Here is a 26481-nt window from a genome sequence, read left to right on the forward strand (position 1 = left end):
CTAGGTAAATATATATCTTTTTTAATGAAGCACAATATAGTTTTTAAATGGTTTATATCAAATTGTTTCCAGTTTCTTATAAACTCCTGATTTCTAAATATCTCATTATTTGTTCCATATGTTTCACTGAAGTCATTGTTACCAGTACAGCAGAAAATACATAAATAATCTGGTAATTTAACATAAGTTTGTGATTTTTCTTAAGTTACTGTCAATCAAATATCATTAGTATAAACTGAAATCAAAGCACAGCCAAAATCTGTAATTAAATCATGGAGGATGTATTGAGACAATGAGAAAATCAGGAGTGCTCTCACAGGCTGTTCCACACACAACTCTCACTGTGTGTGTTGGGAGAGACCACAGAAGTCTGGAAGGACGGAGCTTTTCATGACAGTGACTGTGTTTTTGTCAAACAGGTTTCTGAGTACAGTCATGACAGTTGGTATTAATCCATTAATTGTGTTTGGTTTTCACTTAAGCAAAATATCCCATGCTATATGAGGGACTAAAATCAGCTCATTGTGGTGACATAAGAGAAAAAGTAAAAACTGATTGTGGAAGATGCTCCCAACCTGTTGTTTGAACCTGATGAGAACAAGGCAATGTTGTAGAAAGTCTCTGTTCAGTGAAAAAAGGGTTCACAGAATGGAGTTGGAAAAAGAGTCAAGTTATGCCACATGAAAAACTTCAGCATTTCCTGAACAATGCCCAATGCAATATACAGCTTTTTTCTTGTTGTCTCCCCTCCCTCCTTTATCAGAAATGGAAAAGGAGAAGGAGCAGATGATAAAAAGAAATACATAGAGGATGAAAATGGGGAGGGAAAACAGCACAGAATATATAAAAGTTTTTAGAAATCTTTTTAGAAACATTTAGAATAATCTAGAAGCTATAAACATTCTCAGATTTGTGAAAATGTAATTTGACATCAGAGATAGAAAAGAAAAAGCACACCACTCCAGGCACTAAAAATGTCAGTTCTCACAATGAATGCAAGATATCACTGAGGAGAATTATTTATGTGACCAGTGTTCCTTTTTTCCCCATTAAATACATTTTTCCAGGCTTTGAAGGTATCTTGGTTAATAGTACATCACTTTGTCTGACATGGTTTTCATCCATCTCGGTGTCAGTACATCAGCTAACAAACCCAACTGTACTTGTGAATCAGATCAGCAGTTCCACCTGCCTTTAAACCTGCACGTTTTCTCCTCCTCAGGCTGTGCTCTTGCCCTTGTGCCCATCTTTGATTTTGATCAGTGCAGAGGTGTTTTCAGACAGGCCATGTAAGTAGGGATTATCCTGATGAAGTAATTGCATTACTTTCAGTCTGTGGCTAGGAACCCTTTCCCAGTTTTCTGTGATGACAAGGTTCTCCATTCAACTCAGGTGAAAATCCTAGGCAAATTTAGTGTATTCCCATTATAGCTTTTATATTGCCAAGTTCATGAAACAGCCAATTTAATCACATCATGAACACTCATCTGTTACTTGGTTATTCTCTGTTATGATTTTCTTCTTTCCAGAATTTTCTGCCTCTTCTGAATCTCCACTTTTCTTCACAAAGACTTGCCCTGCAGACTGTAGTCCACAGTCACCCCATGGGCAGTCACTGAGGGGTGGCAGGGAAGGACATTTCTGCTGCCAAGGTGCAAAGCCAGAGGCCGACAGTCAGCTTCAGCACCACGGGGTAAACCACAGATCTGAGAGGGAGATAGGTGCTTCCTAAGCATGAGCAGGGTGCAGGACACGATGGACAGTGCAGAGTTGCAGTGCCCAGAGGTGGAGGTGGGAGGTGCAGCCATTTCAGTGATTCCACAAGTCCCTCTGAGAAGCCAAAGCGATGCTGAGGAGGAGGAGGAGGGGATGAATCTGGACTTCACCAGGCAAGGGTAAAGCAGTGTGTTGGGGCTGCTGCAGTGATGGCTCTTCCAGTGTTTCTGCTGCAAGCTCCATTTTTCAGGGGTTTATAACTTGCTCATAAAAATTTACTGCAAGCTATAATTTGGCACACAGGGTTCCAGGCTGAGAGCATACTGCTTTCCTTATTTAAACTGCATTTGGTTTATTGACAGGCCTGTTTTCAGATTGCAAAAGAGTGACGAGTGAAATAGAAATCTAATTGTTTCAGAAACTCTTTTTCCCTTTTTTAGGACTCTAGCCCCCAAACAGCTTTAAACATCTACTGGTACCTTTGAGTATTAAAAAGAATTAAAACTAGTTAAGAAATTCATGTTTAAATAGTGGCTACTGTGCATATTGAGGAATTATACCTACAGTGTATAGCATCTTTCAGCCTGAATAATCCCAGTGCAGCTTTCCAACCTTCTAAAACACAGCTACAACAGAAATACAGGCAGGATAGAAGGAAGCAGTTAATAATGTAGACCTGTATAGCAGGGCTGATTATGATTTGGGCCAGGCCGTTCTATTCAATTCATCTGCTCTTGCAAAAGGCACCAGAGATGCTGTGGATCAGGTTTTCAGGTACTGCCTTTCTCTTCTGGAGAACACAGGTAGGAATGAAAGCAATTTTGCAGTTGCAGTTTAAGTCATTACTGTATCAAAGCTTCTGATTTAAAATCCCAGTCATGGATATACATTTTATTCTGTTCAGCACTGATGCTGCAGTGAAGAAGTCAGGCTTTGCAGATCACGATTGTGGTGTTGGGGTGATCATTGGAAGACTAATTCTGATTGCTTCTCCAGTCCTTGCCAGCATCCTGCCCTTCCCTGAGTATCTGAGTACAAGCTCTATCCCACGTTTGGGCTGGTTAATTTGATTTTCAGTATCTAAGCCAATGGGAAATTGTATTTTTCTTGACAAAATACATTTCTGAAAACATATTCAGAATGCTTCTGTAATATTTTGCATCCATACTGTGGTAATGTGAGAGGAGGGGAGATTGGCATTTTATGACTTCAGCAGGTAGTACCTGCTAGATGTTTTTCTGGACCTGTTGCAAAGCTGGTTGATGTTTGTCACTGTCTTACTGGTGACTCAGGGGCTCAGGGGCTCAGGCTTGCTAGATAAATCTGATTTCAGACTTGAATTTTTTGTGTGGAATGTCACAAAACTGTCAGATCTAAGTCTTCCTCCTTGCACCCAGAAAAATGAATTTTACAATCCAAAAGGTGCTTTTGCGGGTGTTTGTAGCCTCATGAAGCATAAAACTGTACTTCTTGTACCTCCCATCCTGACTGATCTCAGCCTTTTGAGATTTGCCTTGGCTAATTCAGGACTCCTGTTGCACTCTTGGGGATACAAGTTTGAATTCTTTTTTAATAGAAAAGGTTTGACTACATAGGTACAGACCAAAAAGACCAAGCAGAGGAATTTTCAGCCTGTGTGTGGTCACAGTACTTGAGCAAATCAAGTGGACAGATTGCTGCCATACCTGTTTCTCTTGGCAGAACTCTGACAGTCTTCCGGCCTCCCCTGCAAGTGTCCTCTGCTGTTTGTGATCAGATTCATTCTGCAGATTGTGTGTGCGTAGAGATTTGCCTCCTAATCTGCATGGCTGACTTTAGAGAGGCTCTTCTTGAAAGGTAATGAATTACAGATGGAATGGTCTCTGTAGATGCATTGGGGAATGATCTGGGTGTTTGCTGTTTGTTCTACTCAGGGACTGCTACTGCAGAGATGTTATATGGACTGGGCCCTTGGCACTGAGGCACTGGAGAGAACATGGAAGTTGGTACAACTCAGCACTGTGGGAGGTGAAATGAAAAATCAGAACTGTTCTCACAGAGTGCCCCATGCTCTGCACCATTTCTGTGCCACCTCCCAGCTCCTCTGGTCTCTTTGGGAGGAAGCTGCTCGAGGAGGGAGGGTCAGGCAGCACTGGAGAGGCAGAGAAAAGCAGAGAAGTGGGACAGAATGGGCATTGTGTGGCTGGGGCTGTCATTGCCCAGGGGTTGAGGGAGTGCAGAGTGAATGAGAGTGATGAGAAATTATTGTTTTAAAATCAAAGAAATTAAATGGCACAGAATTCTGCTTACAGAGTTGAGATTGCCCAGTGGGTAAACTTACACCTTTGAGATTTAAGACATGAGGAATTCTGGCACCGATTATCCAGCCTTAGTTCACTCTTTTCAGGTAAGAGAGGACAGGGAAGTGAAGTCCCTTAGCAGTCTTGATCTCTGTGGCCACATGAGGATTTCACTGCAGATGTACGTGTGAGTCTCAGCTGTTCAACACTACCCTGCCCATATTTTCTTAACAAACAGAACAAAACAAAAAACTTGCCAACATGAAGCTCAGTTAACCTGGAGCTACAGTTACCTAGTGGCAACTTGCTGTTCTCTTCTGGAATATCCAGTTCAGGTAAGCACAGGCTTCTGAAAACCATGGGAGAAGGAGTTAATATAAACTGGACTGAGAAAGTCCATGGCTCACAGATGCCAGCACAGCCTGAGCTGTCCTGCAGGAGCTGGCAGGAGCCACTGGGCACTGTCTGCCTGCCTTCCCTCAGTGAAGGGACATGGTCAGTGTTACCTTTGCCAGCCTCTCATCTTCTCCCCAGCCAGTGCAGCACCGGAGAGCAGGCAGCAGCTGCAGCTGTGCATGGGGCTTGCCTTCCTTCAGCACTGAGCTGTGTGAGCAGGGCTGTCCCAGCCTATTCCTGCCTGGGATGCTCAGCAGTGTGTGAGTGTTACCTGCACATATAAACCAGCTGCTTATAACACTCCCTTGGGCATAGGCACAGGTTTGAGATACCAAGGTGAGGTCCTAGGGTTTGTTTTCATGGGCAAACCTCAGCCTTTGTATACCTGACAAGTACAGGTGGCTTCAGTTCATTGTAGCTCAGCTCACTTGCATTTGCTCCAATAGAAAAGCACATTCTGCAGCACAAATTCTGAGTGGGACTTCCAGTGTTATGGGCCACTGCATAGAGAGGGCAGAGATAGGATGGCTTTGCTGACCACTTCTTTTCTGGTTTTCAGAATATGAATTTTTTTCCTCTTGGCTTTGCTCTTCAGGCGATACTGAGAACCACTGAAAGAGCTTGTCAGCAAGTACTAGGGCCACACAGAATGCTTATATCTGCAAAGATTTATATTGAGGTAATGAAATGTTCTCTCTCCCTCTGTGTTACTGTATGGAATGATAAATATCATCAGGGCTTTTTTTTTTTAATTTAGCAAACATTTCTCATCTGCACCTACTAGAGGATGGGAATCCTAATGTCTGTGTATATGTGAAAATGTAAGCTCTTGAAAATGAATGGAAATTGCAGTAGTAACAACCACTTATATTTGTATTGAGTCTAATTTCAACAAGTCTGAAATTCACCAAGGCACCAAGGTCAGGAATACAGTGTCTGTGGAACACTCCAGGGCATGGAGACTTCTGGCAGTTTAGGGTAGGAAGAGAGAGATCATACAGAGCTAAGCAAGGATAAGAGCACTAAGCAGGCTGCAGTTTTACTGTATAATTGGTGTTTATTTAAGAGATTGGGAAGTGATTCCCTGTGCTTTTGATTAGCACCCTGCAACCCTGGCTGGACTAGGCCATTGCTACTCCAAACACAGTTTAACAGTGCATGGGCTTTCAGCAGCAAACATGGTTTAAAACGCTTTCCCTGGCTGTTTATTCATGCACCAGGGTCTGAATACTGCTGTCCCTTCTTTCCATTATTTGTCGTATGGGATCCACAGTTTGAGTTGAACAGATGTGATTAAAATTGATGTTCTCTGATTTTGACTCTGGGAAAGTCACTGGTCTGGTTCCCAGCAAGACTCTGCAAACACTTGCTGTGACTGAGCTGAAGGCATGCAAAACAATGGAGGAATGAGCAAAAAAGGGTAAAAACAAGGGCAAGAATTTCTGAAGTCAGTATTGGTACCAAAGTGCCTGCTTTGTGACGCTGGGCCCTGAGTTGAGGTGAGGTGACACTTGCTGAACACACCTGCGATGGATTTTGGTCATCCTCTGGATATGTGACAAATACAGCTGACTTCAGTTCAGTGCAGCTCATCCAAGCCATATTTGCTCTGAGAGAAAATTCCATGTTCAGCACCATTCAGTGCTGGGTGTGACTTCCAGTATTGGGGGACAGGGCAGGGAGGGCAGTGATGGGATGGCTTTGCTGGGTGCTGAAGGTAGAACAGCATTATTTGAAAACATAAAATACTGTGTATGTAGTGCTCTGAAGTTCCTTCCTCTAGAGGTGAAATGGAAAGAGAGGCCTTTATTCAGTACATCCTCTCTTCCCTCTAATTGTAGTGGTTAATGTAAATTACTGTATCGCACTGAATGTAGCAGTCACCGAACCGTGCTGGGGTGCAGCTACTATTTTGATGCTTTCTCAAGTAACCAGCCTGATGTTCAATATTTAATTAAAATCAGAAAACTTGATACAAGTAAAAGGCAGGAATCTGAATGACATGGTGGCCAGCCTGATATTTCTTAATGTACTAGTTGATAAATCTTGCTTTACAGCTGCATCTGGGACCAGTCTTTGTATGTTCTTTATCTCTTTAATTCCTTTTGCACAGAACAAAACAAATTGGAAATGAAAAACACTGGCTTATTGTATTCATTTTAAGGACATGCTAATTGAAAATGATTGTTTCATACTGGGCTGGATTCAAAAATATGTACATCTCTCTTTCTCTCTTTTACATATAAATCCATTAATGTGTTGAAATGGCAATTGCTAGGTCAGAGGGAAGTGAGATAAGTAAACCAGAGACAGGCACTTAAGAGGTAGCCATACAAGGAGGCAAATTCTTCTATGCTAGCTCCCAGATCCTTTGGCACAGATATGGTTGCCAGAATCTACATTTTCCTTAAAAGCAAAAGAAAACAAATTTTATGTTGAGAGCTTTTAGGTCCACAGAGATAATTTGGAAAACATGAACAAGAAAATAATTTTTTTCAAAAAAGAAAACTTTAGATTTTCTTAAGCACACTTAAAGCTACTAAAAAAGCAGTGTGGTGTGGTTTTAGGTTAATCTGGAAGAGGATTTGATGGAAAAGTTGCTTGTACTCTTTTCAGCCAGTTCAGTTTCTTTCTCAAATGAACTTGGAGTTGTAAGGCAGTTAATGAGGAACCTTAATAAGGACTTCATTAAAAAAAAAAAAGATTATTTTTAATAATTTTAAAGTCATTGTCCAAATTTTGGTCTAAACTCTAAAGGGACTTTTTTCAGGTTCTATCACCTCAGCAGAATGACTTTCAGCTTACTTGGAGTTCAGGCTTTTTAGGGGGGGAAGACTGATACCAGATGAAATGTGTATCATGTATGTTGCATGCTGGTAGTGTCAATTTGGAGGATTAAAGTAAAATAAAAGACCAGTTAATATTATAAATGAACCAGAGCACTACTTCACAGAGCGTATGGCCCTTGTGTTATAAGAGCACACACTTTTCCAGTTAGAATTGCTGTGCACACAACCAGAATCTAACGTCCCATACACAAGAGCAGATCAAAGAATAGCAGTAACTGTGTGTTCAGTTGAGAACTGTTCCTGACAGATCACAGATCCATGGCAATGGGCTGCTTTGTGGCTCAATTGCCAGTTACTGAACAGTGGCCAACAGTAAAAAGGCAGTCATGATGACTTTTCTTTCCCCTGCAGGATTACATGTTTTTCTTGTTTATCTTCACCATTATTGCCATTTACATCCTAGATCACCTACCCAGCACGGAAAGGGCATGAAATTTGGGTGGCATTGTGCCATCCCAAGAGTTTAGAGTCTAGTTTAGTCCTAGAGTTTAGAATTCACCAGTTTTTCATAACTTCTCAGCTGGCATGAAAAGAAAAAAAAAAGTTCTCTTAATTTACTGTGGTTCCTGCCTCCAGATCGCCAATCTCTCATCAATGTGAGCATGTATTTGGAGCTGGACTGTTGTGTTTGGCATTAAAACTTTTTGGATTTGTTTGTTTGTTGTCACTTTTAAGATAACAGATGAAGTGCCAATGGGTTTGTATCTTGGACAGCTGTGTCAACGTTTTACTAACAGTCCAACCCCACAGCTTAAGGGGAGCAAGGCAGGATATCCCAGGTGAACTGGTGAGAGCATGGATTTGTTGACATTGTGTGTGGACCAGTGGACTTTGCATTTTTTATGTGCTGGGCTGTTCGTCAGCAGGATTACAGACAGAGGAGAAGAGGCCAGTCCTGTGAGTTAGCACCCAATTCATCCTTGTCTGTGGGAGATGGGAGAGCTGAGTAACTTGACTGTTTGAACAAGAAAGGATTCACAGAACTTGTTTTGCTAAAAAACAAACCTGACTTTTCAGAACAACCTGCGAATGAACACAACAATTACGTGCTTTTGGTAAAAGCAAAATCATTTCTTCCTACACTTAGACCTGACAGCACACTCGCTCTGTCGGTTCAGCTGATGTGCAGGGAAGGCCAGCCTGGGGAAGAAGATGGTTGAACCCAGTGCTTGTAGAGGGTCTCCTCCATTGGCCACATCTTCCCTGTGCCCTGATGGAGGATCGTTTACATTGTCACTGGCATTGTTTGCCAGAGATTGCTGCGTGTGGCTTTTAATGGTGAGCGCACAAATGTGTCTGTGGTAATCTGTTGGCGTAGTCCTTTGTGGCTGAGTATGTCCTTCGTGTTGTTGTTGTGCCAGGGCATGCTTTAACTCGGAGCCTGCGGGCTGTACTCTTATGTTTAAGAGCTGTGATTTTGTCATGGTAAGTTTTGAGGGAAAATCATGTGTTAGTTATGGTGGAAAATATCAATGGAGAACCAAACAAAGTAACAAAAACTTAGGGTATGTTTTGTGCTGCCTGACATGGGGTATTTAGGTGCATGGACTTGGTTGGTCTTAAGCAGAACTAGGTTTAGAAATCACTGGCACATTACTCATTGTACACAGGATTCAGAGACAGGAGTATTCTGTACCCATTTTGTAATTTTTTTTGTCACCATCTTGGGTTCTAATTTTAAAATCTTTTCATTGGGCACAGTCTGCCCCACGGGTTGCTCAGCATTTTTTCTGCTTCCTTTGTCTTGTGTTTCTATGCCAGTCTGGTTTTTTGGTGACTCCCCTGTGAAAGAAGACAGTGAGTGCAGTTGACTCTGTTGAGAACTGAACTGCTCCATTTTCTCAGCTGAAACCTCCTCATACCTCACCTTTCCCAGCCCTCCAACCCAGTCAGGCTTTGGTCTTGTCCTCCCAGAGTGATGCTACCATTCTTCCCTTCGTCCTTTCAAGACTGACTTACTCCATGAAATTAGCTTTTTTGCTTTCCTGGCTTGGTGGGAAAATGTGAGGAGATTGATGAGGTGGATTATTTGGCTGTGTACAGGTACTGGCTCCTGGTGAGGATTAGGAAAATGTGTTGTAATGGTGATGAGCCATTCTCAGTTTAAGAAGTCCATCCCTCTGGCTGTGCTTTAGTGGCAGACAAGCCCAGGTCACAGATCTGAGGCAGTGGTTTTGAACACCCGTAGTACCGTGTCTCAGCAGGGGATGATGTTCGTGCTGGCTTGAACCCCAGCTCTTGTTGCTGTAGCAGACTGCCAGCCTGTAGCTCAAGACTGAGTTTTTAGGGCAGATTTCTGCACATTTTCTACTGAAAGAGGCAAGTTCAAGAGAGATGTTTAATGCTGCATCAGTAGTGGTGTGTGTGGTCGCACATACAAGGGCTCTGTAACTAGTTACACTTCTCATCATATGACACAAGAACAACTGTGCAGTCCCTGTTTCAGGATATGCAAAAGATTGATGCTAGTGGGTGGTTTCAGAGATAAATTTCTCTGGCCAAGAATGTTTTGATGACATTCAGAGCAGAGAGAATGGCCCTGTTAATGTTGTATCGTGTAATTGGTGAGGTCATGTGTATACAAAAGCCATGAGAACAGGAAAGGCTAGTAGTAGGTTTGTCACTCCTGCCCATTTTATTTTCCTTGCATACATTTTCCAATTGCAACTTGCCTGTCTGCTCTTTAACTTCGCTGTAAGTAGGGACTAATTAAAAAAGCACCAGCCTCCAAGATGAAATTTAGAGAGTTTTTGCTTCATATGCTCACGTTTGGCAATGAGAAAAGAACACATAAAGCTCACAAAGGAAAAGGTGAGATTTTTTTGTCCACACAAGATACTGATCCAAGATTGTTTGGACAGAACGAAAGGCTGCATCTCTCCATTCCTGTGAGCCCCAGCATTTCCAGGATTGCAGTCAGTGGGAGAGGAATAGGAGTAGGAGGGACTGAAAAAACTCCTCCATTATGCCAAGGGTAAAAAGTGAAAAAGAAAGTGGAGCAGTCCCAGGCAGAGGCTGTTTTACGTGGCCTGCTCTGTCCAAAGCAAGGCATTCCCATTCCACCCCAGAGGACGGCTGCCAGCAGCCATTTCTCTGGGTCCATGGTGTGCCTCTGCACTAGATGGTGCCCATTTGGGAGGCTTGGCACTGCCTGTTGCACAGCTGGAAGCTCCCTATCCCAGCTCTGGTGTCCTGAGTCTGGGTTAATGAGCTGTTCTGAAAGGCAGAGGGGAGCTCATGCCACGCTTTGCTCAGGCCAGTGTGGATATGCCCCCAAGGCTGCTGTGCCCATCAGACCTCTCTTTGTAGAGCAGCATGGAAATTGGATGCATCTGTCTTTTCTTTGTCTGGCTACAGTTCCTTGTGATCAGTCTGGAGAGAGTTGTACATGGAATCATAGAATGGTTTGGGTTGAAGGGATCTTAAAGATCATCTCCAAAGAAGATGCTGAGAGCCTCTCTGTCTTTTTCAGCTGCGTTAGCTGGTCTAATAAAAGGTACTATTTCTCCCAGCAAACCTTTCCTCACTGTCATTAAAATACGTGTTTTTTTGCTATGGAAAGTTGAGGTTGTTTTGGATATTCTTCTGGGGAAGGAGAAAAGAACATAGCTTTAAAAAAAAGAAGTTCGCAGCTTTCAGAAAAGGTCTAATCATTCATTAAACGGAAAAGTTCATTCTCCTTTTCAAAGAACACATTGTGGTCACAAAGATGACCGTGAAATCAAAGCAAGTTTGCTGCAGAACTCATCTCTTGCACAGAAAATTAAACTTCAATTTTTTTTCCCCCCTCAATTATGAGGTGACTAAAGAAGAAAGAGGAAAGGTAGGGTTTTAAAAAGACATACTGTGGATTAATTCAGAGTTCCAGCCTTTATTCACATAGCATGTAATTTAAAAAGGTTTATCAGAATTCTCTATAAGTAAATGATGGGCCAAAATGGACCAAAATTTTGAAGTAAGAAATAAGCTGTGAGGTTCTGATGTGAAGGTGCTGGTAGAATTGGAATAAAAGAACAGAATCTTTTTAATGTTTCAGAAGAGAGTCACAGAAAGAAGTGCTCTGCCGAAGAATCACAAAGCAGTGTGGCCTAAAACTGATGAAAATGAGTCTTTCCTGGGCAGCTATATGAAGAGCAAGGCTGGGACTGTCCTTACCTAAGGAGTACTCACCCAGTGCAGAGATCTCAAGATGCTTTAGAGAATTAAAGCCCAATGAATTAGAGCTCAATACAAGCCAGAGAGACCCAAATGTATTTATTTCCACATTTCGTAGATGATGAATGAGTCACAGAGAGGACACGTTCAAAAGTCTTGCTTTAAGTTTGGAAATACAGTATTGTACTTACTCTGACTGGAGGTTGTACATTGCCTGTGCCCTTGAAATAACCTTACTCATCTGCACCTGGAAGTTGTTCTCCATCCACAAAACCCAGTGGGGCTGTTTAAAGCCAATTCACAGGTGTCTGAAATTTTACATATAGAGGTGTGAGACTATTTAAAACATATGTGCAGGTGTTTACATTGCAAAGTGCAGGAGCAAGGCTGTGCACATCCAATTTAGGTTTCATGTTGGAAGACAGGGCTACCTTAAAGGAAGTCCAGGAACAGGTGGCAAGGTTGGCATGTTCCCAACTGTATCAGAAAGGAGATAAGCCATACTATAAAGGGCTCATTTTTATGCTACATAAAGTATATATGCTGGTTGCTTGTTCAGTGTTACTTTCTTTTCAAGTGTGTAAGAGAATATTAGAGAGCATAAAAGCACAGTAAAAACTACCCGAAGATGCTGATGTGTCCAGCATTCTCTCCTATGTTATGGTTATAGATCTTCTGCTGGAAGGCCTGATTCTCCAGAGCTCTGCTCCTGGGTCAGAGGCTTTATCCCAGTGACTGATAAGGTCAGGATACTCAAGAAGTACTTCACAAGTGGTGATGCAGTCCCTGCTGAGGAGGCGTTTGAGTACAGTCAGAACACACGAAGGACTAAACTCTGCACAGGAGTTGAAGTGATTTGCTCAGGGTCACCCAGTTTGACTTGGCATGACACCAGTTGCAAGAACAACTCCTGGACCAGGCATGAGTTGTTCAAAAGTGTCCTGGGGTGCTGATGGCTTCTGCTTTTCAGAAATATTGCTGCTAGTAGCTCTTTTGTCAAGTTGGACACCAGCAGTTTTATAAGCCAGTAACTTCTGGAAAGCTGTGTGGAGCAGAGGGCTGAAATTGGACATCTTGAAAGATGTCCAGGAGAAAAGTTAGGTCTTCATAAAGTTTGTGGTCTTGTCAAGTGCCAAGGCTGGCACCCGAAGGAAGCAGAAGCATTCCTTTTTCCTGTTTCAGAACCAAAGTGGACAGGCCAGGTATTGAGGTATAGCAAGTCCGTGGATGCAGGCAGCTCAAGTGCCTTTTGCCTCAAGTGATACAGAGGACCCAGGTGGGAAAGAGACTGATTATTGGGAGTTACAGCCCTATACACCTCCTTTATCCCAGTTAATTTCTCTAGGAGGTGAGAGAAGAAGTACAAATGCTCACTTAAGCACCTGGAGTTTGCACACAGAAGAGACAGGAGTTGGAACAGAAGCTTTCTTTGGGTGTGGAAGTAGGTTTGCAATAGCTTCTGTCCCTGAAACAATTAGGTCAGGCCCCACCAGGAGTGGAGGCTTCTCTCCCTCACTTCAGTAGGAGCTGGGAGATCTCCTCTGGGTTGGTTCTGCCAAACCTCACATGAACTGAGCAGCACCAGCAGCCAGGAGGAGCTCAGCATATTTTAAGAGGGACTGCACAAGGGCTTGAAGTCACCCAGCACCTTCAGGACATGGACCCTGGATACTCTCCAGAACCAGGAGGTGCAGGGTCAGCATTGCAAAGGTGAAAATGAACCATTCAAGCCCTGGGAGGTTTGGCTGGGGTGTGGTCCAAGTTCTGCCTGTAGTTTTGGGTCATTTTTTCTTGATTTACCCAAGTTGCTCTGGCACATGCTTGGCCTCGGACTCCTCATTCTGAACCCCTAGAACAGGCTCAGCAGCACCTTGTGTGACACAACTACTGTGTCTGGTGCATTTTGCAGAGGTGGTATCTGGGAGCATCAGGGCTCCAAGGACAGTGATATGAGGCATAAACAACTTGAAAAATAAAATAAACTCTTGCTATCAGAGTCACAAGGCGAGCTGTCCAATACAACATTAGTCTCTGATTTTATATTTAATTTTAGAAGCTGAAACTAAATGTTTTAATTTTATATTATTCTCAACATAATGCTAATTTGCTCCAGATGTCCACTCTGAGCTGAACGCTGCCATTTTGCATAGAAAGCATGTGTGTCAGTGATTTATTCCAAATAGCTTCTCTTTTACTGCATTTCATTTTATTCTGAATGAAGTACTTAACAACATGTTTCTCTTTAAGAATCTTACTTAATCATATGGATATAATTTCTTCAATTTACGTTTTCAGTTCTTTAGTGTGGTGGCCACAGGGTGTTTCTTAACCTAGGAAGATTAAATGCACATGTTGAAAGCTGCTTATATTTGATTTTGAGGCACTTTCATTTCAAAGTCCTTCACGTAAGGTACAGAAGTGATTGTGGTTTCCTGCTAGGTTCTGGGATAGAGGGATAACTCTCAGGAAAACCTTGCAGATACCTTCTAATAATCATCCATGAAAATAACATAATTTCATTTCTTTCAAAACTGTGGTCTACCGAGAGTGTTTAAGACTTTTTTTATTGGGGTTCAGGAGAAAAAGAGATTTAATTTTCTTGTCATTTCTGGGCTACAGTTCAACATTTCAACTTAAAACCTATTTCCATTGAGCTCCTTTCCCAGTTTTCCCTCAAAATATTATCTTAGAAGATGTCTTTTATTCAGTTATTTTTTTATTTATTTAGCAACATATTAAAAATTATGTGAGACAGCTCAATATGAAACCTTTGTTATTTGAGCCTGGCTCACTCAGCCATTCCTGTACATGGGCTGCTATTGGTCAAGTATGTCAGGAATGTCCTTTGGCAGCGGCCTGGGAGCTGCGTCATGCATGTGAAGCAGCTCCTATGAACTGCTCGGCGTGGATGGGAGGCTGCTCTGAACCTTGGAACAAAGTCCAGGGAAGATTTTATTCGTCTTTCATTTTAAAGCTGACCCGGGGTATGTAGTTTGTAGTAAGATGTGATGCTTCTGCAGTGGTCACACAAAATGTAATACACCAGGTTCCTCAGATACCAAAACCTACTCTTCTTCCCTTCTAAAAATCATTTAACTCATACAGTCCCTTTTCCTCTTAGGCTTTTAGACTGCAACCTATGCCATGGGATATAAATTTCATGAGGTCACATCATTTGCAAGGCAGGTTTTTCCCACCTGAAGTGATGTTCATCTATATTAATTTACGTCTTCTTTTTGCATTTCTTTTTCAATCCTAACTTTTAATTTTCAGAACTAACCTTGCTGTTATTCTACAATTGTATTAGTTTATTACACTAAATTGTTGACACAGCTGGTAGGGAGCTAAGTGCTGTGGTTTCACACAATAAAATTTCAGACAATGTGTGTAGCACTTCTTTTTTATACATATCATTTGAAAGCCATATGATTCACCAATATGTGTTATTGTTATCCACCCATGTGGGATACAATCTATTTTAAATTAGTGAAGTGACTTGCTAAACTCCCTGTAAACAATAAGACTGTGGGAAAACATTAAGTACTATTCAGAAAAGAACATTGGTATACAGCCTTTTATCCAGAGGATCCCACAGTGCTGTAGAGAATGGAGGGACCTGGCACTGCTCTTCAGCAGAGCTCATCTTCACAACAGGCTTTAGGAGGCAACTCCAGCACTTAAAAATGGAGCAGGGTTTGGTGGAGAGCGTAAATGCTCACACCAGTTCAGTGGGTGTGGTAAAACCCTGAGTGAAGAGTAGCAACAGGGTGTTTGTTAGCAAAATCTTTAACATCTCCTTTATAGAGAAAACTGACTTCCTCTAAAGCAGGTGAGGTCTTGAAGCCATTTTCCTAGGAATAAATCTCTCCGATTTTCCTTCATGTAATGAACGTGGCCAAGCAAGACAAAATGCAAACACTGGCAGACTGAAATTAATGACTTAGGGTAAAGTGAGGATGAGTTCCTGATTTGTAGGGGAGAGAGAGCCAGTTCTCTCAGAAGGAGAAGATTATCCTTCTCCATGTGTTACCCTCCAGCTCTGTGGGATTCTGCTGTAGTGTGATGAGCAGGTCCATGGGTGAAGGAGAGCTGTTTGTCTTGGGGTTCTGCTTCACGACCAGGGTACAAGGGAGAGCAGAATGAGGTAACCAACCCTCCAGTGATAACAAGCTCCCACCACATCTCACAGCCTCCCAGTGATTCACCAGTACCTCTTGTAGGGCTCTTCGCTAGAGCTCAGCTTTACACATGTGAGGAGGTGTCAGGTACAGTCATTTTAGCTGATCCCTTGCCTGCCTTGGATTACAGGTTGGACCTCAGTCTTCACTTATGGATAATCAGGTTGGCTCAGCATGGCACAGAAAGAGCAGGAGCCTATCTGAGCCCTGCAAGTCCCAGTGACTTTCCTACTCCACTGCTGAGAATAACCTTGGAGACAGTTGTATGTTCTCCTCGTTGCTTTGTGCGGAGATTAATCCAGCGTTGGTAAATTCATGCAGTTTGTCAATTTGCAGGGAAACTTTACTCTTCTGAGCTGATCTTCAGAAATAACAAGTTGAGATAAAAGCTCCATCATGTGCTTGTGGAAATGAGCACAGGGTAGAGTTTGAGAAAGACAGTAGTTTTTAAGATTTAAAAAAATCCACCCTAACTAAAATGGGAGAAAACCCCAGCAATAAAACTACAGACTTTGTGAAACAGATTTAGTGAGGAAAATGAACGATCTGTGTTGAACCAGTACAAAAAGTTGTATTTGCAACAAAAAGCCCACACAGATGGGCAAAGAGTTACCTTGCTGCTATTTTTCATCTTTCCTGAGAGAATTTGGTTGTGCTGGACTAGTTAAGTCAGCTGTAGCCAGCTATTTCCCACTGTAGATCAGATTTTATCCGCAGGATCCTCCTGTTTGATCTGCCAAGGACAGGAGCCACTTTGTAAGCTGGGATGACATGTTACAAGCTATGATTGTAAAACATATTTATTTATTGGTCTTGACAAAGGTAGGAGCTGGGTTTTCCAGGATCATAAAAAACCGAGGAGTCCAGGGGGGATGAGTGGGAAGTTAGGATGGACACTTACTGCTGCCAGATGACACCGTGTTTGTGACACACAGGCTTGTCACACGCTGGTCTCAAATCTTCCTGTGACTGGAGACAGAGCACAGACCTAACCTGGGATGTTCTGTCTGTGGTACATTGGAAACCTGTGCTGTTCCTAGACACACTCTTGGCATGTTACAAAGGCAGACTGGACTACGTGCGGATCTTTTTATTCCTTTACTGGTTCATTAAAAATAAAGAAAAATATGAAATAAAGAGGGAAATTTTTTATTTTGTTTTTTTCCATGTGTTTGTTAGTGAATACATTCAGAGTATTTCAATAGTGTCTGATGCCAGTATAACAGCTTGTTTGCTTAATTCCTGAATGTACGCATTGTTTTTAGCGAACATTATTAATTTCTGTTTGTCCTGCCTCTCTTCCAATCTCCCATTGGATTCAGAATGTAAACCAGGACAGGCAGCTTCTCTGCCATCCTCTTTGCAGACGTCTCTCCCAGACCCAGGAGTGAGAAGTGCCCTGTGCTGGGCACAGAAGGGTTGCTGAGTTCCCCAGCGTGCATGAATGTCCTACGCTGAAAGAGAGCGCTCAACACATTACAGGAACAGCTTACAGAAGCAGGGTGTGTAATTTTTAATAACTGGGATAAAAACCCCTCAGTGACATCTTTAAAATATAAATGCCTTTTCTTGTTTCTTTTATTCCTTTGCCCCCCCTTATTTTGCCTTTTCATCTCTTCTCCTTTCAATTCCATTAAGCTTCATTGTACAATAATGTATTGCACTGGACTTTTTTCAATTATGTTTTTGATTTTTTCCTCCTTGTTACTATAAAACTCCAGATGTTTTGAGACTTCATGGTTCTCTGGATTATTTTTTCCTTTATTTTAATCTTCTTTTGTAACATGCCACACATGTGGTATTTTGGCCTTTTAAGATGCTACGCTGTGCTAATCAGCCATAAGTTTTGGGGTAGGATTTTTTTTTCTTCCCATAATTACTATTTTTCCCCTTCTTTCTGCTGTTGTCTCTTTAATTATTTTCTTTTTTCTATTTGTTTTATTTTTTGTTGCCCCAACTGGTTAGTCCACATCAATCATAATATATTCTCCCTTTGCTCTGAGGCTACATTCTTTATGTTAAACAAATTAATTCTTCACTCCAAACTTTCAAGCTCTCATACCTGTGAGTAGATTATGAGCACCTTTTTCACCTTGCTTGTTGGTACAGAACAGTTTGCACTGTAACTGGCCCCCCAGACTAAGAGCACAGACTGTTCTTTAAAGATGGAGATGGGTGCAAAGAGATGATACTTTAGATGCAAACTGGAATGGAAATGTTGCCTTGGAAATTAAGACAATGAATTACTGATCCAGAGAAATGAGTTTTTGAAGTACATGTAGGAAATGATACTTTTTATTAAAAAAAATCTAAAAGTACTGGAGGGAAACATTTTAATTTATTTGTGGTTCTTTGCTGGCATGGATGGAAGAGGGTTTTTAATTGACTTTGTTCAATCTTAATTTTGTCCCCAAAACAAGCAGATCTGGCTTCAGATATTAGAACAGCAAATCTTGGATTGTGTGCTGTCCTTTAATTTCAAATAGCTTGTAAACTATTCAAAAAATCCCAAATAAAGAATAGTTTCCCAATTACATCTGAGGAAATAAAGGGGCTGACATGGGGTGTCTCCTTTGCTGATTACATGGCCCTATGAATTTTGCATTTTGTTCTTTAAAATGTTGCCTCATGTAATGTTATTTTTGCCTGCAAGCCATAATATTGCATTCAGTCCAACTGTAATGAGGTTTCAGAAAATTGTTTGCTTTCCAAATGACATATTTAGCAAAACCTTATGGCAAAGTCTGTGGCTGTCAAGCTGCTGATAGTAAAATATTCCAAACTTTCCTGGTTCATTCTCATATGTTGTGGCAAACAAATGCAACTACCCCTGTTTTGACAAATGTTTATACTTCTGCTTGATTAAAGAAGGATTACTAAAAAGAGTTTTAATACTAGAAATTGGGTCTTGTGAAAAGGATAGGACACTCTGATAGTTCCCCAGATACTTTAGGTTTGCTGAAAAACACATGGAAAACTCTCTTTGCTCACTGAAGTGCATGACCTACTGGCACTAGAAGAAATAAATGTATGAATATTCCAGTGCTTGAAGCAGTGTTTGCCCTGTGCAGGGGATGTTGGCAGGCAGGTGGCTGCCTCTGCAGTCAGAGGTGTCTGTGTGTGGGAATCGCCTCGTGGGCAGAATCAGACCTGGTCACTCTTGGAACCTCGTGACTTAAATGAGTCCTGCATGGGCCAGGTCTGCACTCCTCATGCATCCATCTCTCCTGGTACTGCCCGAGGGGGTTCAGGAATGCGGGCTTAGGGGCTTATAAAATTCATAAAATTGAAATAACAGAGACAGCCCAAAGTCTTGTGTAATTCAGTGATGATCAAACACCTCCTCCAGGATTTTCAGTGTATTCATATTTCCCAGTTTCATGGAAATTAGGAAATACATGACCTGTCTAACAGCATAAAGAAAAATGAACTACTGGTGGACAGTGTGTGGATGTCAAATGGTTGGCCACAACTACCCTAAACCCCAACAATGTGAAGGATATATTGCATTTATACTGTGGCTTACTTGTCTTAAGTTTTTCTTCCTCCTGTTCTGAACCTTTTAAGCTTTTCATCTCTTACGCACCAGCAGCTGTACAACACTCTGGCTAAAGCCCTAAATGCTTTTTTAAAAGACAAACAATAAAAAGTACAAGCATTTTTGCCCAAGACTCAAATGAAATAGCATGTAGTGTCACTTTGTAAACATAAATTGTTCAGGCTTCAGAAATAAAACCAAACCCAGAAACTGGCAGGTCCTTTTATGTTACCACTACCTGCCATTTTATTGCAATCACAAAGGGGAAAAAAACTAACAATTTAAAATTCTAACAGTTAAAGCTTCTAACAATTTTAATCTGTAAGTTTGAATCTGGCTAAATAAATCGGGATCCTTTAGGATGTTAAAATCTCATTCCATGATTTTTTATGTACCCAAATAATTCTGTTGAGTTTAATAAAACTCCTTGCGTGAGCCATGTTACTCACCTGCAACTATTTGCAGGATCAGAGCTTTACATTGTAGCTACAACAGCGAATTAAACATTAATCTAATCAGGAGTTAGCTGGGAAAAACAAAGCACCAGAACAGATACTTTGATTGTCCTGTGGGTGGAACAACTGATGTGTTTGAGTTCCTGAGGTTTGTAAGGTTCGGAGCCCCATGTGCTTCCAGCCAGGGCCCCGACATTGGCCTCAGTGTGCTGTAAAACATTGATGCTATTTAAAGAGTGGTGTGGCTGTTTCCTCCCCTCCAGAAGGGATACGCAGCCTCACAGGATCCTTTTTCTCGTAACATGTTTTTCAGTAAAATTTTCCCAATTTTGTAATCAGTTGGGAAGAAAGAACATTTCACAATGTTCATAAGGCTTGTGGATGTTTTGACCAGACATCAGATTTCCTATTGATAGCATTAAATGCTTTGGAATGAAATGTTTTGGGTTTTCCATCTGTAGGCTGTCTGAGATGTCAGCAGCCAGTATGACCTGCTCTTTCCCTTTTAGGTCTATAAATAAAAGGCAGCTTGTTTAACTGATCTTGCAGCAGAGAGCAGAGGTGTATATTAATGAGCTTGCTCTAATGGCACACTGGACCTATTTAGCACTACGACTGTGAAGGCTTCTCTTTTTCAGTCATAACTCATTTCCTAAGAAAATGTCAGTTATTGCTTTGCCCTATGGTCTGAGCTGGTTAGTTTATAGTTTATTTCTCCTGATCTGTACCACTGACAGATATTCTAGACATGACCGTGCTTAAATATGCTTGTGAAAATGGTAAACATTTGATAATATAAACCCTCTTGGGAACATGCTATTATTTCTGCATGGCAACATTCTCAGGTGCATTCAAAGTATAATCTGGAAGCAAAGAAAAAACATTTTAAGCAATTACAGTTATTAGATTAAACTGTTTTGTTGGGAAAATTGCGATGTGTTTAGATCACTGTGAGATAATTCCGTGTTTTTATAAATATGGCTTTTGAATGCATGGTATTGCAACAGCGACACTGCAGTGAGATTTTGGTATGAAATAAAGATAACACATGTATTTCCATATGGTGATGAACTAGTTTAGTCCCATAAATTTCTACAAGGTATTTTTTCCTGGTAGAAGTTGTGTTCTAAAAGCAGCAGTAGTTATAAAACCCAATAACTGCATTGTGTTTTTGCTGTAATCATGTGGCATTGTTTAGTGTCTGTGCTTGGGTGTGTGCAGCATTAACAATCTCACAGCAAAGAAAAAATTAGTAATTGCAATTTAATTATTATTTTTATTGATGAAACTTGTTTAAGAGCTCTGTTGACATTTACAGACTTTGAGGATCATGCAGCATTTGTTACTGTTATCCCAGGCATCAAACGTCCACAAAATGTTTAGGATTGTAGGATTAAGCAGTGACAGATTGGGGCCAGGTGTCTGGGCGATCCTGTAAGTGGCCTTCTCAGTTGATAAAATAGCTCTTACCATCCTGGAACCCTTTTGAAACTGAACATCAGTTCTTCGTAGTTGAAGCTGAGACAGTTGTGGGATGGCTGGATCTTCCTGGAGGTTATTTAAAAAGGAGAATGAGCACCCCATTTCTCCAAGAGTAGCTTTATTTAGTGCATATATAAATGTAAATACACTCCCAAGTAGCAAGAGTAAGTGGAAGGGTTAAAAGAGTTGGTGAGTAGCAGTTAAACCCAAGAAGAACCTTACAAAGCTGTCTTAACAACAGCAACCCAGGTGAAGTTACCATAGCCTTCCTCTTCAGGAAAGCTGTTTCCGTATGTGGACTTCCATAGGGATAAACTGTGAGGGACACAGTCAGCAGATCCAGCAAGAAATAAAGAGAGTTGAAAAAGGTGTCCTTCAAAGTGCAACTCTTTTCTGCAGCTCTGAGTGGATTCTCAGCCCCACCCTGCTCAGCTCTTTGTACCAGCTGCTTTCCTCCCTCCCTTTCAGACCTTTCATCTTCACCTTCCCCTCTTCTCATCACTTGCTGGCAAAGTTTTTGCCCCCACTCCTTTCCCATTGATCTTCTTCCTGTTTGACCAACCCAGCCTTTGCCAACTTGAAAATGAGTACTGCAGTCACATCATTCTCTTTGCTGTTGCATTGTTCCCCCTCACATCTTTATCCTGAGTTTATCATTGCATTGGGACTATCCCACTGTCTGTTATGCAGTTTAATAAGCTGGTTAATACAAATAATGTGAATTAGGAAATAATAACATAAATAAGAAAAGCTCTGAATGTCCAAGCATATGTGGTGATGGAGGAACCTTACTGCTGAAGGCATTGGACATATTTACCAAGAAAAGGCAGCTGACCACAGTAGAAGGGTCTGTAAATAAGCCCGTATTTGTTTTGAGTATTGCTGCTTACACTGTAGCTCTGAGCACTTCTGGTAGGGCCTGCTCCCTCTCTTCCTCAAGTGTCGATCCAGCAAACTCTTAAACATATGTGCTTTCATGTGTTTTAAATTAAGCTTGTGTTTAGATGTTTTAGGACATTTGCTGTTGGAATTTTTGCTACTGACATCAATGAGAGTGGAGCTGGACCTTTAATGAGTTTGGGTTATTCTGCATACCTTCCTACTTTGCATTAGGCTCTAGATATGGAACTGAAGACTGGTAATCCATTAGAAAAACATTCTGAGGGTCAAGATCCTTCTCTCTAAATTGGAGAGAGATGGAATTGAAGGCTGGAGTGTTCAGGGAATGAGGAATTATGGTCACATCCAGAGGGTAGTGGTGAATGACTCAATATTCAGATTGGATGTCGGTGACAGGTGGTGTCCCTTGGGGGTCCATGCTGGGACCAAGTGCAGTCTCGGCAAATTTGCAGGTGACACCAAGCTGCGTGGTGCAGCTGACACTCCTGAGGGACGGGATGCCATCCAGAGGGACCTGGACAAGCTCCAGAAGTGGCCCGTGGGTATCTTGTGGGTTTCAGCAAGGCTAAGTCCAGGGTCCTGCAGCTGGTTCAGGGCAACCTCTGGTATCAACACAGGCTGGGGGATGAAGGAGCACAAAAATGCTCCAAGGGAGGGAACACCTCTTCTGAGAAGAAAGGCTGAGAGAGTTGGGCTTGTTCAGCCTGGAGAAGGCACCAGGGAGACTTAGAGCAACCTCTCAGTGCTTGAAGGGGACCTGCAAGAGAGATGAAAGGGATAATAATAGTTCAAAGGGATGCCACACTATGGGCACACTAATCAAAGGAGGCTGGAAAGGAGGAAGATTAGGAACAAAAAGGAAAAAAGTGATCTTTAGGACCTGAGAACATTCACTCAGCTTGATGGAATGTCCTTATGAGAACTATGAATTTGCTGAACTCTGCTCTATTTTTCATAGACTTCAGCATTTTTGCACATTTCAAATTGCTCCATTCTGAATCTTTGTCAGATTTTTAGTGATGGTCATGAAGAAAGTTTGTTTCTTTTGAAGCCTTGGTGGCTTTGGTCACTTCCAAACCTCCCCACCTCCTTGCACCAGCTCAAATGTTCAGAGGTGGGTTGTGGCCAAACAAAGCTTCTGAACTCATAAACTGCATGTCTCCAGGTGATTTTGTGGATCTGTCACAATAGCTGTGATGGGTAAAGATGGAAATATATGAGATACTTGTCTGTACAAATAGACCCAATACGGCCTTTAGATGGGTTAATATCTGCCCAGGGCAGTAAAATATTTATGGCGGTAAAGGCCACACTGATCCTTTGATGTGTGAGTGGCTGGGACAGAGAAGTGCCAGAAGCCCCTCTGCCTGCAGTGTGCAGAGCTGATCACTGGTTCAGTGTGTTGGTCACTGTGTTGAGGTATTTACAAAACACACTGGGCTGAGCAGAATGTGGTGGGCCTTTCTCCATCAGTGATTTAATTTGCCTTTGGCAGGCCCTGGGAGATAGGCATCTCCAGGGTACAGCATCTTCAGGGCTCCTGCATCTGCTCTCCCTTCCCATCCCTCCCCCTGCACAGCTGGATGCAACAGCCAGGTCAGCAGTTTGCATGCACTGTGATATGTGTAAGAGGTGTGAGTGACAAACAGGATTGGCAAGGTGATTTCTGTGACGCCATCTCAGGAGCCACAGGTTCCTGGAAAGCTGCTGAACAAAATCCTGACTCTGCAAAAGGAAGTGACAAAGCATTTGCTGATTTTGTGAGAGTCAGGATTTCACTGTTTATGACCATGAATCATGCAAAAATCTGTGGCTTCCAGAAACAGTGGTTGGAACAGGTTGCTCAGAGAAGCTGTGGCTGCCCCATCCTTGGAATTGCTCAAGTCCAGGTTGGACGGAGCTTGGAGCAACCTGGGATAGTGGAAGGTGTCCCTGCCTACGGCAGGGCTTGGAACTAGGTAACCCTTAAGGTCCCTTACAACACAAACCATTCTATGAAGATACACCTGCATTATTTCAGAATTGCTGTTAGAGTTGATATGAAGGTGAATTGGGTTGTCTTTCTCAAATACATTCCTTGAGATCACAAATCCTTGAGGAACCAGGTTTTTGTCTGTGTAGAGGCATAAGAAGATCTGCAGTGCCATGAAACAGCAATATATGCAGAGTGGGCAAAGAATATGCATTCCATCACTGGAGTATTTGCATGCAAGTATTTGAACATGTGTAAGCGAGTGCATTTTATGGGTGTGCAGGTGCACGAACGTGTGTGCACACGTGAGTATTTGTGCTCACCTGGGAGAGTTCCCAAAGCACATCCTACAGACAGTGCCTCCACTGCCTGTTGTCTGTAACACTGACACCTACAGTGAGCAATGCAAAACACCCTTCCCTGGCCTAGTAGCTGGCAATTTTACTTATTTATTTATTCAGATTTAATTTGAAACAGTGACTTCTGTTATGAAAGCTATGCAGCGTTTTATTGCTGAGCTCCCTAATGAAACGGGTGCTTAAGAAGTCAGAATTTCTCAGGTTACTGGTTGTATAAATACTGAGAACAGCTCTGAATGATACAGCTAGTAAAGAAAAGGGTGCAGAATAACAGCAGAGTTCCTTTGGATTGATCTTCAAATGGATCAGGTCTTCCTGTAATAGTCTGTGCTCATCTGCCCCAGTGTATAATATTTCAGACACCTGAAACCAGGTTCTAACCTGCCACAAATAGCTTCTCTTGCTCTCTGTCTGTAGCAGCTAATTGTTATTGCCCACAGTGGTTCCTGTGCCAGTTAACATCTCAGAGGACTCCTCAGAACACTTGTTCTTTCTTTAAATTTTCTGTCCTGACACCATGTCTTTAAGTGTTCAGTACTTCAGACAGAATGTGTGAGATATTTATAACCCTTGTATTATTACTGAGCAGCACACCATGTCTTCGGTGACAGATTAAATGAACAGCACAATATGTTGTGTTTCATCAATAAATTTCAACAGATGTTTGAATGTTGGTTGATTTATTGCATGTCCAACTTGGTTCTTACACTGTTCTCATTGTGGCTGCACATGGTTTATTTAATAGAACCTTACAATGATTTTTTTTATGACGTTTTTCAGTTTGAAGGGTGCAACAAGGCATTTTCTAGGCTTGAGAACCTCAAGATTCATCTCCGGAGTCATACTGGGGAGAAGCCATACCTGTGTCAGCATCCTGGCTGCCAGAAAGCTTTCAGCAACTCCAGCGACCGGGCAAAGCATCAGCGGACACACCTGGATACCGTAAGCATGATTTCGTACTGGGAGCTGCACTGAGTTTTCCAGCAGTCCTGGTACACAATCAGTTCTGTAACTGCAGGGGGACTTGGCCTTTTCATGAGAAGAGTCTTGGAAAACTCAGCTATGAGCAAGTGTATTGGTTTTGAACTGTATGTGCTTTGAGAAATGAAAAAGTCTTGATCATAGAGAGGCAATTAGTTGGTGTTACTCATGCTGAGAAGTAAGTTAGGAAGGAGTAAGTTACTCAGCAAACTCTCCCATTGTTCCTGTTCCAGTAAGAGGAGGCAGCAGCACAATAAGGTGTAGCTGAGTGAAAGCTGAGTCACTGCTGCTGCACCAAATCTGTGTCATTGTCTCACTTCCCGTCCCCTTCAGTGAGAGTTCTGAGTGAATGCAAAAGCTGTTCAGACCTCTCAGGGCAAGGTAAATGCACCTCAGTTTTGGACAGTAATTTTGTAAAAGTGAAAATAAATCTGTCTCATAACTCTGGAATTGGTTAAGTACCCTCCATCAGAATTAACTGTGAGAAACACATTCTGTTATTCTCTAGTTGGTAGATTGGGCTTGACTCTGCAGCTCTTCTCACTTGTCTCACAGAGAAGATGGGAGCCTGTCAAGCATCTTGGGCTGTACCGAGATGAAATCACCAGGTCATGGGGAAAGAAGGCAATGAGGCAGCTCTGCAGACGAGTCATGTCCTCAGCATAAAGCCTGTAAAGAGTAACAGGCAGAGTTGTTCCTTTGTCTTTTTCAAAGAAGTGAATACATGGTTTAGTTTGGCCAAGTGTTTATGGGGCAGAACTTTTGAGTTTAATTGATATTTACTTTTTAAGCAGTTACACATTTCAGACAGTGCAGCATTAAGGAATGTCTAATGTACATTATGCCTTGCAAAAACAAACAAGTGAGAGAAGCGAGTCAGTCACATTTTCCAAACCAAAGCACACTTACAATAACAATGTTTTATTTATTTGAAAGTCAACCTGAGATATTTGAATTTGTAATTTGCATCTCTTTTGAAAGTGGATATACTAAATTGCGTGCAGTTTTTAAATTTAATTGCATGAACCTAGTAGATATATTTTTTATTATCCAAACTCACAAATAGAATGCCGTCTATTAGTTTTAAGAGAGAACTTAAAATGGTTACTAGAATGAGCACAAATTCTTTTTGTGTGTTGTCTGTGCAATATTGAAAACAAATGTCTTAACTTTCTATTTTCTTCTCTTCTCCCTTTATCTCTGTCTTTATTATCTGAAATG

The 26481-nt window shown here is 41.8% G+C and overlaps 1 protein-coding gene across 3 annotated transcripts in view; it reads left to right on the forward strand.

Moving 5' to 3' along the window:
• Positions 1-26481, forward strand: part of GLIS1 (GLIS family zinc finger 1) — a 181834-nt gene that overhangs the window by 121996 nt on the left and 33357 nt on the right. For all 3 annotated transcript variants that reach the window (XM_039556169.1, XM_039556167.1, XM_039556168.1), the window contains exon 5: positions 25060-25221. In XM_039556169.1, coding sequence (XP_039412103.1) covers positions 25060-25221 — 162 coding nt within the window. The remainder of the gene's footprint in view (positions 1-25059; positions 25222-26481) is intronic.

This window comes from Corvus cornix, chromosome 8 (genome assembly GCF_000738735.6).
Source record: "Corvus cornix cornix isolate S_Up_H32 chromosome 8, ASM73873v5, whole genome shotgun sequence".
Classification (NCBI taxonomy): Eukaryota; Metazoa; Chordata; class Aves; order Passeriformes; family Corvidae; genus Corvus; species Corvus cornix.